The 15,712-nt window shown below is 41.4% G+C and overlaps 1 protein-coding gene across 4 annotated transcripts in view; it reads right to left on the reverse strand.

Moving 5' to 3' along the window:
• Positions 1 to 15,712, reverse strand: part of lbr (lamin B receptor) — a 31,970-nt gene that overhangs the window by 10,466 nt on the left and 5,792 nt on the right. For 3 of the 4 annotated variants that reach the window (XM_086060837.1, XM_086060838.1, XM_086060839.1), the window contains exons 2-4: positions 12,892 to 13,062; positions 2,405 to 2,614; positions 831 to 917 (exon numbers count right to left, since the gene is read on the reverse strand). In XM_086060837.1, coding sequence (XP_085916963.1) covers positions 831 to 917; positions 2,405 to 2,614; positions 12,892 to 13,056 — 462 coding nt within the window. In that variant the 5' untranslated portion in view covers positions 13,057 to 13,062. The remainder of the gene's footprint in view (positions 1 to 830; positions 918 to 2,404; positions 2,615 to 12,891; positions 13,063 to 15,712) is intronic. The other variant, XM_086060840.1, reaches the window with a different exon arrangement.

Genomic DNA, 15,712 nt, shown 5'->3' on the forward strand with positions numbered 1-15,712 from the left:
TAGATTAAATCGTTTATTCGTTAACTTTTGGGTGGTATTATGTCTTTCTCCATTACAACATTTCATGCATTTACTTTACACATTTACCTGCTTTGGTCGACGAAGAAATTTTGTTGTTATTATTCAGTGCACTAATAAGGTCTATTTTTCCTGTTGAATGTATTACAGGCAATATAGCGCTATTGCTGTGTGCGCATTATACAGAGTGCTATACTAAACTGTACCTACTTTTTTTGTACTTATATGCACCTATTTATGTTACACTGACTATTTATGTTACAATATAAATAGTTTTTTTCCTCTGGATGGCTGCATTTGAACATTAATCCACTTAATATTTTTTCTTACTTTGAAAAGGTAAAATAAATAAATATTTATTAACATCAGCAGATATCGTGATAAAAAATTTCAGCTGTAGCGTCTAGATTAGTTTCCAACTTCATAGTCACGCTTAACAGTAAACAGTTGAGCCTGTAATATTTTGGACTTCAATTTATTCTGAAGACTAAAACTCATGAAGTTGTCTGTTTCATTTTGCACTTTTGTTAATTAATTACAAATGATTCCAAAATCAGTGTTCTGTTCTTTCAAATTATCTGACAATGGTTATTAAAAATGTTATGCACCAAAAGTACTAGTGGTATCAGTATCGATGAGTGCTCAAGAGTTGAGTTACATTTTTTATTTTTATTTACAAAAATAAAAAATAAAGTGATATCGAACATCTCTAGTCCCAAGTGATGTGGTCATTATAGAGTATTTTCCAGAACACAAGGCGACAATCATTAAACTGTCAACAAACACTGCTTTTGTGATTAAGTTAAACTCACCTCATTTACTTTGCTTGCAGTGTTATTCTCCTCTTTGTTTTCATGTCTATCGTTGCGATTGTTCTCAGCAGCCATTGTGGGTTGCTGCTGTCAAACAATGAAGGGAGAGTATTGGAGACGGACATGGACAAAAAGACAAATGTGGACAATGGAAGCGTGACAGTGTTGTGGCCAAAAATATGAATCACAAGCTTTTTCATGTTAGGACTCTACAATGAACTAGGCAAAGTGCAATTTCTGCAGAAATTGCGTGGGAATGCTGAAAAGCTGAAGGCTAAGATTCGAATGCATGTGTTTAAATAATTTCAGTGAAATTATAATAAATTTCCTGATATGAGTTGGTATCGAACCATTGAATGTACTAAAATGTGATCCAAGCGGGGTTTGAACCCAGGTACTCCGTTGGTGGAAGGCAATTGCTCTAACCACTGAGTTCACTTTTCATGTTTGAAATCATGGCTAATGGCCTATTTCTTTTTGAAAAGTGTCATCTGATGCTGAAAGCTAACATGCATTTAATCATTTCAGTGAAATTATAATCCATTTCCTGATATGATAGTCAGTTGGTAAAATTTCAATTGTCTGTCTCATTTAAAATGAATGGGAAAAAGTTGATATTTAATGTTAAATTGTGCCAATACTGTAAGTAATATGGAATCGACGATATATACTAGAGAGGTGTGAATTTTTGAAGCAAGTTGAAATTTGAATGGTGTAAATCGGAAGTAATATGTGGGAGTTATTGCATGGCAAAAAAGTGAGCGGAATGATAAGTGCCTGAAATAATAAAGATTAGAAACAACATACCCAAAATAATGTGAAATACATGCTGAGTTTGGCAATGCAACTAAGTCTGATAGTCCTATACATACACTTAGAATAATACACTAAGTGGTGTGTCGTCTGTGTATTGACTAAAGACTGAAATCAGCTCTCGATATGTTAGCATTGCCGTGCGATAACTCCCACATATTACTTCAGATTTACACTGTTCAAATTTCAACTTGCTTCAAAAATTCATGCCTTCCGGGGAAAATATCATCGGATTCCACATTACTTACAATTTTCGCACAAGTTAAATATCAACTTTTGCCCATTCACTTTCAATGGGACTAAAATTTAACTTTTCCGTCCCACTTTCATACATACAACTTACCATCATGACCAGCTGTCTGATACTGCTCAGGAAATACATTATCATTTCACTGAAATGATTAAAAGCATGTGTCCCCTTTCAGCATCAGATGATGATTTTGAACAAGACATGTTAGGTCAGCGGGTTGAGCAATTATCTGCCAAACCGGAAGCTCTGGGTTCAAACCCCGCTTGGACAGCTCTTAAGTACAAATGCAATATTGACTAGTAATTATTTCACTGATAATACTTTGTAATTTTCACATAATTCTTTCACATCTTTGAATTTACTTCATAAGAATTCAGCTTAGAATTCAGCTATGAGCATTCAGCATTCCCACGCAATTTCTGCAGAAATTGCACTTAGTCTAATTCTAAACACAATCCTCATTTATCTATTCATTTAGTCAAGAGAGGAATAAGACAGCTAAGCCTTTTACCAGAGGACTGAGTCGGACTTCAACCGTTTCCTTCAACTTTGCATCCCTGCGTGACGATGGCGAGCCCTCTGTTATCGCCGCAGCAGCGGCCGCCGCCGCTGCACGTGAGGAAGAGCGCCGCGTGGTCCTTGCCGGGGACCGGGAGCGGCTGCGACGACGGCCCGGTGATCGGGAACGAGAGCGGGACCGCGGCTGGAAACCTGAAGAATTCTGGAGGCAACAGATTCCAGTGTTGAAATTAAATGCACATTTTTGTTGAACACGTAAATTTAAAGACAATTAGACACATATTAAATCAATCAACTTGCTAGTATTAAAATATTGATTGTATAAATGAAATGATTACATTTTGCACAGGTAACATCCTATTTTCTCCATTGCTGTTTGGCATTTAGCCTTTATTTCTGATTGCAGATGTTTTCTGTCACAGTGACGCTAGTGTGCATCTCTGCGCGCATGCTAGTGCTGCTCCTCTCCGCTTTACTTGCCATTCATTACAAGGCCGAGCATTATAATTTTTTTTTAAAAAATCAGTGACCCTTTTCCTTTTCAAGAATTGATTTTTTTCTTACAAATAATTCTATTGCTGATAAAACCGTTACAAAAATACATCCTATTATTATTAGCGACCATGCACCAGTCTCCCTTTCCCTACAAGTTGATTATACCTTTAAACCACCACCTACATGGCGTTTTAACATCTCACTACTAAACGACGCAGAATTTGACAAAATTATAAGAAAAGAATGGGCGGACTTTTTGGAAATAAATGACTCTCCAGACCTATCTCCAGCTCTTCTCTGGGAAACCGGGAAAGCAGTAATTAGAGGTAAAATTATATCATATTCATCTTATAAAAAGAAACAGGATCAAAAATTAGAAAAAGACTTGGAAGATAAAATTAAACAACTGACGGATGAGTACGCAATAAACCCAAATAACCAAATATGGACTGACTTACAAAATACAAAAATACAGTTAGACGATATGTTAACTAAAAAGACAGAGTTTATAATACAACAATTGAGATACAACAACTTTGAATATAATAACAAATCAGGTAAATTTCTTGCAAACCAACTTCAACGTAATCGGGAAAAATCGCTTATAACGGCTATTAAAGGTACAACTGGTGAATGTACACAATCACCAGAAGAAATTAATCAAATTTTTTATAATTATTATCACAACTTATACTCAGAAACTAATAAACCTAACCCAGAGCATATTGAGGCATTCCTCAGTAGCTTAAGTATACCTCAGGTAACTACTGAATATAAAGATATGTTAGATGCACCACTTACTATAAACGAGTTGTACAGTGCTCTAGATAGTATGCCAAATGGCAAAGCACCCGGCCCGGATGGTTATCCGGCTATATTTCTAAAGCACTTCTGGTCAATGCTTGCTCCACTATTCTTAAGAGTAGTAACAGAAATTAAAACTAATGGTCACATACGCCCACACATGAATACAGCAGCAATTAAACTTTTATTAAAGCCAGAAAAAGACCCCACCCTTCCATCAAGTTACCGTCCGATTTCACTAATTAACACTGATATTAAAATTATCACTAAGGCTTTTACATCTAGATTAGAAACAGTAATCCCGACAATCATTCATAGCGACCAAACAGGCTTTATTAAAGAGCGTCACTCTACTAATAATATTAGAAGGCTCTTTAACCTTATTAGTATGTCACAGCGGCATGATAAAAAGGCAGTTATTATATCATTGGATGCAGAAAAAGCTTTTGATAAAGTTAACTGGTCCTTCCTCTTTGCTGTTTTAAATAAATTTGGCTTTGGGAAGTCATTTATTCACTGGGTGTCAGTATTATATGATTCTCCTAAAGCTACTGTTACTACTAATGGGATTATATCTAAGAGTTTTACTCTACAGAGAGGCACAAGACAGGGATGCCCACTGTCACCTTTATTATTTGCAATATTTATTGAACCGCTTGCATTAGCCATACGCCAGGAAAGAATGATTCAAGGAATTCACTCTGGGGTAACAGAACATAAAATTAATCTATATGCCGATGATATTTTACTTTATTTAGAAAAGCCTGCTATTTCATTAGGGGAAGTATTTAACTTAACTCTTTGACTGCCATAAACGTTATAAAACGTTTAGCATAAACCTAGGGAAGGGCGCCGAGGACGTTAAAAGAGGTCCCCTATGTTTTTTTTTTTTTTTTTCAAAAACGGGTGCAGGAAAGCCTTGGGCAGCTGTGCTGAAAGTATCAGGCTGATCTGATTAGTCAAAGACTCGTTTTGGCCCCTAGAGGGCAGCGATGACTCTCTTTGCACAAGGTTGGATGGGCCGCCCACCGTGGGCGTCAGTAGAAGACGTGAGGCGGAGCTAGAGTGTTGAGGAGACAATGGCTGATCCAAGCCACAATGGCTTGACCAAGCAACCGGTTACAAGCAGCTCAGCTTGAGCATTTTTTTCAAAGACGGAAAGCATCAATCAATACTAAAAAGCGCATTGATGTCAACGATGATGATGACAACGAGCTCTACGCCAAAGTTGGAAGCTTTGGCGTGACTGTTATGAACACGTAGTAAGCCTCACGGCTAAGCGCGGCTAGCGCGGCTAGCGCTGCTAAGGCCGGAAAACGCGCACAATAGCCGGCCGGGTACTTCTACACAATCGGACATTCGATCGGGCGATGGAGAGTTGGCATCGACCAATGCAGATTGATGATGATGATGAAGATGACTCCGAGCTCTACGCCAACGTGACTGTTATGAACACGTAGTAAGCCCCACCGGCAAAGCGCGGCTAGCGCGGCTAGCGCTGCTAAGGCCGGAAAACGCGGAGCTGCACAAGCGGACATTCGATCGGACAATGAAGAGTACCCCGAGTCCAATGCATATTCATCGGAGGAGCGGGTACAGTCTGATCATGGAGAAGACACTGTTTCTGGACTACGATGCCACCATGAATGGAGTGGATAAAATGGATCAGAACATCTCCTACCAACCCGGTATAGCAACTGAAGGACACGGGGAAGCGAGACGTAACACCACCGTAACGTAACCGTAGCATGATCCTGATATTAGACTTGATGACACACTGCAGTATATACTTGCTATTCCCCGGAAAAAAACGGCCGGCAAGAAAGTGGCGCACGCGAAGAGGCAATCTTGTGCAAATGCTGTTGCGTCTCCTTGCACGCAGGAGAGTGTTACAAAAAGAAAAACTGTCGTTGAAACATCCACATATTTGTAAATAGCACCACAGTTGCACACATTTGTAAATAGTTTGCCAAATTGTTGTCAAATTGTTACACTGTTGAATGTAAATAAACGTATTTTGCTATCAAAAAACACTTTTTCATTCTTGGTGGTAGTGTTTTATAGAAGTAAAGCACTATTTAGGTGTTTGTGGCATCATTCATGGACAAAAAGAAGTGTCAAATTCACTAGAATGCATGAAATAATATCGTTTCACTAAAAGCTTGATTTCTCCGTATTTTGGTCCAACACAGGCGAAATTGGGTCAAACTAACCATTTTCTATTGTTGATTACTAAAGAACGGAATAAGGTAGAAACAAACTCTTTTTTTTTGATGAAAGATGAAAGTCCAATCTTTCATTTGGTAGTACGTGTGTTTCCATAGTCCAAACAGAACATTTTCTGTGGACCTTGAAAATCAGTCAAAATGCTTAAATCGGCTGGCACTGGCGGCATCCCTTTTCTGAAAACGTCTGGCAGTCAAAGAGTTAATAACTAAATTCTCACAGTTATCAGACTATTCTATTAACAGGACAAAATCAACACTTCTACCTATTACAGAAAATTCATGGAACCCTGCAAGCCAGGACCCATACTACTCATTTCCTATAGGTAATTTAAAATACTTAGGCATAAAAATCTCACCTAAATTAACTGATTTAGTTCATTTAAATTTCACTCCACTTCTGGATAGCATTTATAGTGACTTGGAGCGCTGGAATAATCTTCCTATTTCTCTAATAGGACGAATAGCCACTATTAAAATGAAAGTTTTACCCAAAATAAACTATTTTTTCTCAATGATTCCATTTAAACCTACGGCTAACTGGTTCCAGTTGTTGGACTCAGCCGTTACAAAATTTTACTGGAAAAAAAAAAGAAGCAAAGATTAGTCTATCTACTCTTCAGAAAAATAAATCCAAAGGAGGTCTAGAGGCACCAAATTTTATGCACTATTATATAGCCAACCAGCTACAATATATTATTTTATGGGCACAACCCAATAGAGATACTAACTGTTGGCTGGAACTAGAACAGAAGGATTGTAATAACCTCAGACTCCTAGATTTACTCTTTATTACAACATCGATTAAGCGCCATAACTGCTTTAAAAATCCAATGATTTCCGCCACCCTGACTGCCTGGTGGAAGGCACTAGAAATGACAAAAGCCAAAGTGGAGCCCAGCGGGCTTTCTCCCCTATGGCATAACCCCGACTTTCAAATTAACAACCAATCGTTTTATTTGAATGTGTGGGAGCAGAAAGGAATTACACATCTCCACCATCTCTTCTCAGATAATATGTTTATATCATATACATCCTTGCTCCAAAAATATAAAATAAAAAACGGAAACTTTTTACATTATTTGCAAGTTAAAAGTATGATAAAGAAACAAATTCCAACACTCCAGGGTACGCTCCAACCGCCTGTTTTAGCTAAAGATATTACCAAGCTTTCTCCGACAACAACAAAAAAACTCTCAAAAATATATAAGTTACTTTCATATACTGATAAAACGTCTTTACCCATCTCAAAATGGGAAACAGACTTGTCTATAGCTCCGGAATCTGTCTTTTGGATTCAAGTTTGTGAAAATGTTTTTAAAATGACAAAACACACAAATTTACAACTTATCCAATATAAAATTATTCACAGAACATACATTACTCAATATATGATGAAGAAAATGGGACTCTCAGACTCCGACATTTGTCTCCAGTGTTTACAAAACACTACAGACACTTATTTTCATGCTTTATGGTTATGTACTCCGGTTATGTGTTTCTGGACTAAAGTCTTAGAAAAACTTTCCGCTGTCTTGGACTGTAGGATACCGTTCTCTCCAAACTTGTGTTTGCTAGGTGACTTAACAACAATTGACTTACCACATAAACAATTTCAATCTATACTTGTAGCCCTTACTATCGCAAAAAAAACAATTCTTGTTAACTGGAAAAATAAACAAACTTTGAATATCGACCAATGGTCTAACCTCCTCATAAATCATATTTTAATGGAAAAAATATCTGCCTCAAATAAAAACCAAATGTCAAAATTTAAAGAAACATGGTCTACGTATATAGAATTTTTTAACCTAAACTTGGATTTTAATTCTGCCTGTTAGCGAGAGCCACAGCAGCGTTATAACTGGCATTGATGTTTCTGTATTAGGCAATTTGTAACTAATGGTTGTGTTTCCATAGTCAGGAACCCGGCTGCTGCCAGCGGGATCGAGCGGATTCACCTCCGATGGGCACCAGGGGTTGATATTCGGATTCACGGCATGCCAGTGGGTTAATTCTGTGGGTGCTGTCCCCCCTGGCGGGGAGTGGGCGGGTCTGCCCCTCTGTTGGCTGCTGGGTGGCGGCTGCGTCTTGGCCGTTCCCTGGGTCTCTTGGGGGGTGCTGCGTTGCGGGGCTTTCCCTGGTGTCGGGGGCGGCGCCGTTCCGGCGCGGTCCGTCGCTCTGGGCCCGGCGACGCGGTTCGGGGCCTGTGGGCCGCCGGGGTGCCCGGTGGTTTCCTCTCCCCTCCCCCTTCCTCCCCCTTGCTGCCTCTCCCTCCTCGCCTCTCCCCGCCCGTCCTCCGCCTCCCTGTCCCCTCTCCCTCATCGCCCTTCCTCCTCCTCTCCCCCTCTCCTTGCGTCCCTGCCGCTGCCCCCTGCCCTTCTTGTCGTCCCCTTCCCTCCTCCCTTCCCCTTCCCCGGTACGCCTTCCTTCCCCTCCCCTGGGCCGGGGGCTCCATCCATGGCCCGGGTCTCGGTGCTATGGGGGCCGGCGGGGGTGGCTGGGGTTTGGTGTCGTGCCCGCCCCGCTCCGGTGGGCGTCCTGACACCTCGGGCGGGACCCAGTATCCGGGGGGCGAGCCCTATCGCCCCGCCGGACGGGTCCCATATGCCCGCCGGGGTCCTGGTGGGGTGGGTGGGGGCTTGGTGGGCCGGTGCGCCTCCTGCCCCCGCCCGGTTGGGGGGGGCCCCGCTGGTCACACCTCTTAACTCACTACACTAGGTTTGCACAATACACTTTTATAGACATATAGGGCACATAACACACTTTGGGGGGTGGGGTAGGGTGGAAACACCGTCTTCACCCTACAACTCCCCTCCAATTTTAATACACCACACAACTTGTGGGTGGGGGGGGGGGCTTGTGGGGGTGCCATCGGTTGGGGGCCGCAGTATAGAGCAGTGCTGCGGTCCCCTGTCAGTGTCGCCACCCGCCCCCCCCCCGCCCTATCTATTTTTTTTTTTAATGCACCACATACACTCAGCAACATGCTTGGGTGGCGGGTGGATCGGAGCGTGGGAATATCATTTCCATCGGCTCCGGTTCACCTGCTCCTAATTTTAATGCACCACACACACACACTTGTATATACACTGGGTGGGGTCACATTCACGGTTTAGGGGTAGAGTTCGCCAGTCCGCGAGCTGGCGGACTCAGTAACAGGGGTTAATTTTCACAAAGAACGCTGGGGTGACGACCGGGGCCTTCCCCCGCTGGGCCTGGGGTTCGGGGGTGTCGGCCGCCCTCCGGTGCCCCCATCTCCCCCTTCTGCCCCCGGTGTTCCGTCCTTCCACACGGCGGGGGGTGGGGTGGGCGCGGCTGCCCTCTCCGCTCCGCTGTCCGGCCCCTCTTCGGCGCCGGTGCCTGGGTGCGGGTGGTCCCCGGGGGCTGGGGGTCGGGGGTTGGGGGGCTGCCGGTTGGTCGGGGTGGGGTCGGGGGGGGGGCGGCTTTGTTGGGGGGGGGGGGGGCGGTGGTGGGGGTTGCGGGGTGGGGGGTGCTGGGGGTGGGGGGTGTCTGGGGGATTGGGGGCATGGGGGCGGCTGGGGCTGGGGTGGGTGGCGGGGGGTTGTGGGGGGGGGGGGGGGGGTTGGGGGCCGGTGGGGTGCCTGGTGGGCCTGCAGTGCCCCGTCCTGCTGCGTTGGGCCGGGGGCGCGGGCCGTGTTGGGGCGGGGGGCGCTCCTGCTCCTGGGTTTGCTCTCCGGCCGGTGGCCCTGGTGGGGCCCGGGGGTCGTCCTTTGGCGCTGCCGCGGCCTGGGGGGCCCTGAGGTGTTGCGCTTGCTCTGTTCCGGCGGGGGTCGACGGCTCCCCTCTTTGGTGGAGATTTTCATGCATGCCAGATCCACCACACCAGCATCTACCGAAACTCAGACACAATCTGTTTCCTCCTCAGGTTATTGAATCGGTGGAGGCTGGTGTCTCGGATCTCACGCGGCTTCGTCTGTCCTTCCTTCCTTTTCTCGGTCTCTCCGTTGGTCTCTTGAGGCCTCCCTGATTTTATGTTTTTTGGATTTGTTGGGGTCTGGATGTTTCTTGGGCTGGGGAGGAGTTCTGGTGGGGGGTGTCTGGTCGGTGCTGGATTTCACCTTCCTTGGTTTTCTTCGGTCCCCTCGGGTCTCCTGGTGTTCGATTTAGGTGAACGGTATGAGATTTTTTTTTTCTAATAGGTTTTCTGGTGAGCTAACAAACACACGCACGCACGCACGCACACACACATACTCACCCACAAAAAAAATAAAAATGTATGTATGTGTGTATGTATATATGTATATATGTATGTATATATGTGTATATATATATATATATATTTAAAAAAAAAAAAAAAAAAGAGCAATGATGATGACATTTCCGAATGAACAATACTGAGCTCTTTAAAAAAAAAAAAAAATTTTTTTTTTTTAAAACACTCAAGGAGCAGATGTTACGAGAGAAGTAACTGTGGTAAACGGCCAACCTAACTAACCCCAGCTCCAGATGCTACTCACTAGGCCACGCCCCTTAAAGCCACACATCGACACACGAAAGTAATGTAATGTAAATGAAGCGACTTAGGGACTTAGCGACTGTTGTTATAATAATTAAAAGTTATTATTGCCCATTGAGCCATGGAATCTACTACTTCAACTGAAGTTCGCCTGTCTGAAGAAGTGCCACATTTAGTCGGGGCTCATAGAGTGCAATATTAACATAAAGTTGGAGTTCGCTAGTTTGGAAACAGACGCTTACCTTCTTTCATCTGCTGTTTTTACCAAGTTAATCAAATGGCCAACTTTGCCGGAATTCACACCGCACGACCTATGAAGTCAATGCCGTATCTCCTTACACCGGAGCTGATTTAAAAGCTTGTCGCTGGCTCTGGGTCTCTGGGACGAGATGCTACGCTAACACCTCAACTTGTTTATTATGCTAACTGACTTACTTTTTGTTATTTTTACACATTCTCTTATTTATTAAAACACTGTGATGATGTTATTATGTTGACTAGCAACATGCAGTCATTTCATGATTAAGGCTATGTATACACGTAGCAGTTTTTTTTTTTTTTGCAAACGGGAGATATTTTTCTGCGGCTTGCCCTGTCATCCATACGTCTGTGGGGATTTTTTTTCATTAAAAACAAAGGTTTCTAAAAACTCCGGCCAAAGTGAAGATTAGCGGATTTCTCCGGCTCTGTGGTCGCATGTGTCCGTCAGTAAACAAAGTTTCACGTCACTCAATCACAAACCTTAATTTGTTCAAAAAGAGGAAAAAGAAGGCGGCATGGATTCGCTTCCCCACCGGGGCGGGGAGACCATGTTTGTATGTGTATGTGGTGAGTGAGTGAGTGAGAATAAAGTTGTTAAGAAAAGACAAGTGACGCTTTTTAAGATTTTGTATTTTATCCTCTTTGTTTTCCTCTAGGCTCCGTTTATGATGTACTCATTGACTGTTGTAGTGTTTGAAGTATTATTTTTAATAGTTATTTTATTTATTTTTTAAGTCTTGTATGCGCTGACAGCACTGATCCGCATATATACAGATCAGCGGCTGACAGCCCATGCTTGTGTGACGTATGGTGAAGTAACGTCAAGAGATGAACAGTATTTGGCTAACTACTGCCACCTAGAGACTTGGCATGCATCTCATTGTAGGCCCAATTTGTGGAAGTGGCGTCGCCAGACGGAGGCGTATTCTGATTGGATAGGATTTGGGTAACTGTTGCCACCTTAAGGTCTGGAAATGTTGTGAACGTACTTAACGCATTAATGCGGTTAGCTGTGGATGTTTTCTTTTCTACAAACGTGGTGGAGTGGACACTATTTTTTTCTCCACCCAGAGGAGGGAAATATCTGTTAAAAAAAAAATACCCTGCTACGTGTGTACATGGCATAAGACGCTGAACGATTGAGATCCAGATGTAAAAACTCCAAGCACAAAGACCGATCCTCCCCACTATTAACTCATTTGCGCCCAAAAACGTATAAATATGTTCTATTTTAAATATTACCATGCTCCCAAAGACGTTTGAATGTTGTTTTTTATGCTAGAGCATACAGAAGGCTTTGATGCAGCTTCTGACTTGAAAAGGTTGCTTAAAGAAATGGTAGTCATTAGAAAAACGGCCAGAAGGTGGCAGCAGTGTATAAGAGATCAACCAGGGCCATGTTGCAAACAAGCTGATTTCCCCACAGTTCTAAACAGGTTTGTGAATAATGATGAAACTTAACTATATTCTAATGCTAATTGCTGCAAAACGGAAACAGATAGAAATATTATTTTTTTTCCTGGTGAAAGAAAATACTCTAATCTTTCTTTTGGTAGGTTCCATGTTTTTATAGCAATAGAACACACACATATTCTGTGGGCCTTGCAAAATCTGTCAAAATCCAGTAGACTGGGAGTTAATGAGTTAAACAAGTCAAATGCACTCAATAGTTTTGAAGAAGGTACATTTAAAAACGAAGCTGTGTGTGCAGTTAGAGTGGACGCTATCTGGCTCGTTAATGTGATTTGAAACACGTAATTCAACACATCTGTTACAATCTTTGTCAGAGTGTATGTTTGCGGGTAAAATATATAAACATTGATCAACTAACCTCGTAAAAAAATTAAATAAAATCATCGTTGGAAATCCGCGAAACTGTTAGGGCTGCCTTGGAGTTCTATATGTTGATTGGTGCTACCCACCGACAACTTTTCTCTTCATCAGTAGGTATGCAATAAAAAGCTACGTTTGGTTTACGGCCTTCTCTATTTGTACAACCGACCGGACAGCAAGATATGACTATTTTAAAACATAATCGATTAGATACAGGACTATACGCTGTACAAGTTTCAACGGTTTCAAGATAGGCAAGCGGTTCTTTTGCCGTCCAGCTTCCCGTTCCTATCAGGGCTGTGACGTCACGTGCAAAAGGTCTATATCACACAAAAATGGCATTGCAACATTTTTTAAATCCACTGTAATTTCTGGTCCTACCTTCATGTCCTGTTCCTTGAGCTCAAGCTCAGTTCCATCCTTGTAGATGACCGTGTACAGCTGGCTTTTGGCTTCAAAAGCCAGTACCTTCACTTCATAGTACAGGTTGCTGCCAGGCCAGCGGCCCATCACCATGTCCCCTTTGTGGTACTTCACACTTGGCATTGTCTTCTACAGCAACAAGAAATATGAAAGAGAAAGGATGGGGGGAAATCACAAGAGAGTGAGAAATGTTAATACATGTCATGATTTCAAACTAGCATACAGGAAATGTTCATGCAAAACCAGAAGTGAAGCCACACATTTAAGATTGATTATTTACCTTAAAATAGAATTCTCCAATTTAAAAAAACAAACAAAACAAAAACCTAACTTCCGATTGCAATGGATTTAACTCTAGCTCTTAATTTTGAGGGGAATAATTTCAAACAAAAACAGAAGGTCCAGAGAGTTTCCAGGGTCAGCAGCATCTCTAAAAATTTATAACAAAAAAATAAAATGTAATTAAATTTAAATTAGTTCCCTGATGTTAACTTAAAAAAATATATATATATATATTATCGGCCATATGATTCTTCAAAATGGCAAATGCTAATATTCATCGAAATGCTGAATCCTATTATATCCTATTAACCCTTGAATGCTCTAAACCAATGGCAGGACAGCATTTTCATGTTGAGAAAAAAAAACGTAGGTATCGGTATGGTATCTGCATCGGCCGATACTGCAAAGCTGGGTATCGCAATCGGTGGCCAAAAAACGGTATCGGAACATCACTAATCGGAACAACACTATTTACCAGAATAAACTGTGTTTTGCTGATAATGTGAATACATTGGGGATCACTACATCCAAATCACCACTCGGCTTCACCAGAAAAAATAAATAAATACGGGGATGCACGATAATGCTATTTTCAACCAATACCGATAAACCAATTTAGAAAGTGTCGATAACCAATAAGTAAGCCAATAATTGTTTGCAAAATTAACTTGAATACAAATATACTTTCGAGTCCTACTATAGTCTAACATGTACAAATACATTGAAACGTTGTGTTAAGTAGGGCTGAGCAATAAATCTTATTATTGTTATTGTGAGTTGTAATTTTGCTTACTATGAATGTTAAGCTTATGTTAAAACGGATTTAGAATCAGTATACATTATTGTTGTCTGAACATTTGGCACAGGAATTATTTTTGAATAAAGGACGCCTTTAAATAAACTTTTGTTGGGTTTATTAGATTAAAATTGATTAAAATCATAATTGTCCTGAATGACTGAAAAAAATTGAGATTTTATTTTTTGGGCCATATCACCAAGCCTTAGTGTAAAGCAACAATTAATTAACTAAGAATAGATTTAGCGTGCTTATTTTGCCACATGAAATAAATGTAATTCTTCCATTAGATAATAATAATGTTATTTCTTTAGTAGGTATAGATAATCGGTGCCAATATTTGCCATTTTGGCAAATATCGGCATTGGCCTTTTTATGAATCTGAAGGCCGATAAAGCTGTTATCTCACTGAGCCGTGCCACTGAGCTGTGAATGCTTGCCAACGTAGCTAATTTAGGGTTTTCATCAGTATTTGTGAGAGATTTTAAAATGTCACTAACATTTTCTCCATCATGGCAAATGAGTATCAACTTGAAATATCGGTTATCGGCCTCCTTGACTACAAATAATTGATATCGGTATTGACCTTGAAAAAAAACATATTGGTCTATCACTATTCGTTAGGTACATGTTAAATATTGCAATAATATAGTGTCGCAATTTGCAATATTCAACAACTATATTGCATATCGCATGTTTTCCTTGAATTTTTTAATTTATTTTAATTTATTTTTACTGTTTTTCCACTATCGGGCAAACCTAATATTTACAGACTTTTCGTGCTCTTTTGTAATGCACAAAGATGCCACAAAATGACATCTGAGGCCTGGCTAATAATTATGTATATTGAAGTGATACATGGCGACTAATAAGGATTCCAGCATGACTTCACTGCATGTACACACTTATGAACAGGTAATCCCCCCCCCCCCAAATTAAATCCTCTGTGGTGTATTTACAGTTTATTAGTATAGGTAATTAATAATTAAAAGCCTCAAGGTAGGTGTTATTACTTCTTGCCGTTTTACCTTACTGTACCGTTTATTGGATTATGTTTTGGGGCTTTTCTGTTTGTTTTTTAACTAAAGCAGACCAATTATTCAAAAGGGATGTATTCATATTCCATCACATTTTGTCATAAACATCCTTGAATAATGAGTTATAGTATTGCACAGCAGGTACATTACTATGCAGCATATATAGCTGCAACTACAGTAGCAACAAATTTAGAATGGTAACAAGAATCCTACTATAGTCTATGCCAGTGGGTACAATACGGTGGGCCCAGGCAAGGTCAGCATTATACATCATTAGTGACCAGGGACACTGTGTTGAAAACCAACACGAATGCAGAACTGCTGACAGGTTGTCCCGCTGGGTTTAACCAGAGCCACGTGCCATTCGGGGAAGGACGTCCAGCCACTTCTGGCAAACAATGCTTTCACTGCCGCTGTCCATTTTACCAGCTGGTGTGAAGAAAATACATTTCACAAATGACACTTTCCCATATGAACCCTAACTAATGACTAGGGCTGGGTTTAAAATATCAATATCGAATTGATATTGATCGATATTGCCCAATATCGATTCATAAAACCATGTATCGATACTTTTAAAACGGCTTTTTCCGGTAAATTAATGTGCCCGAGGCGAGCACGTACTTGTTCAAAACCTCGTGTGAGCGTTGTTCAAATGTGCCTT

Source organism: Leptonotus elevatus, chromosome 18 (assembly GCF_054856555.1).
Source record: "Leptonotus elevatus isolate MCC_2025b chromosome 18, RoL_Lele_1.0, whole genome shotgun sequence".
NCBI classification, from domain to species: Eukaryota; Metazoa; Chordata; class Actinopteri; order Syngnathiformes; family Syngnathidae; genus Leptonotus; species Leptonotus elevatus.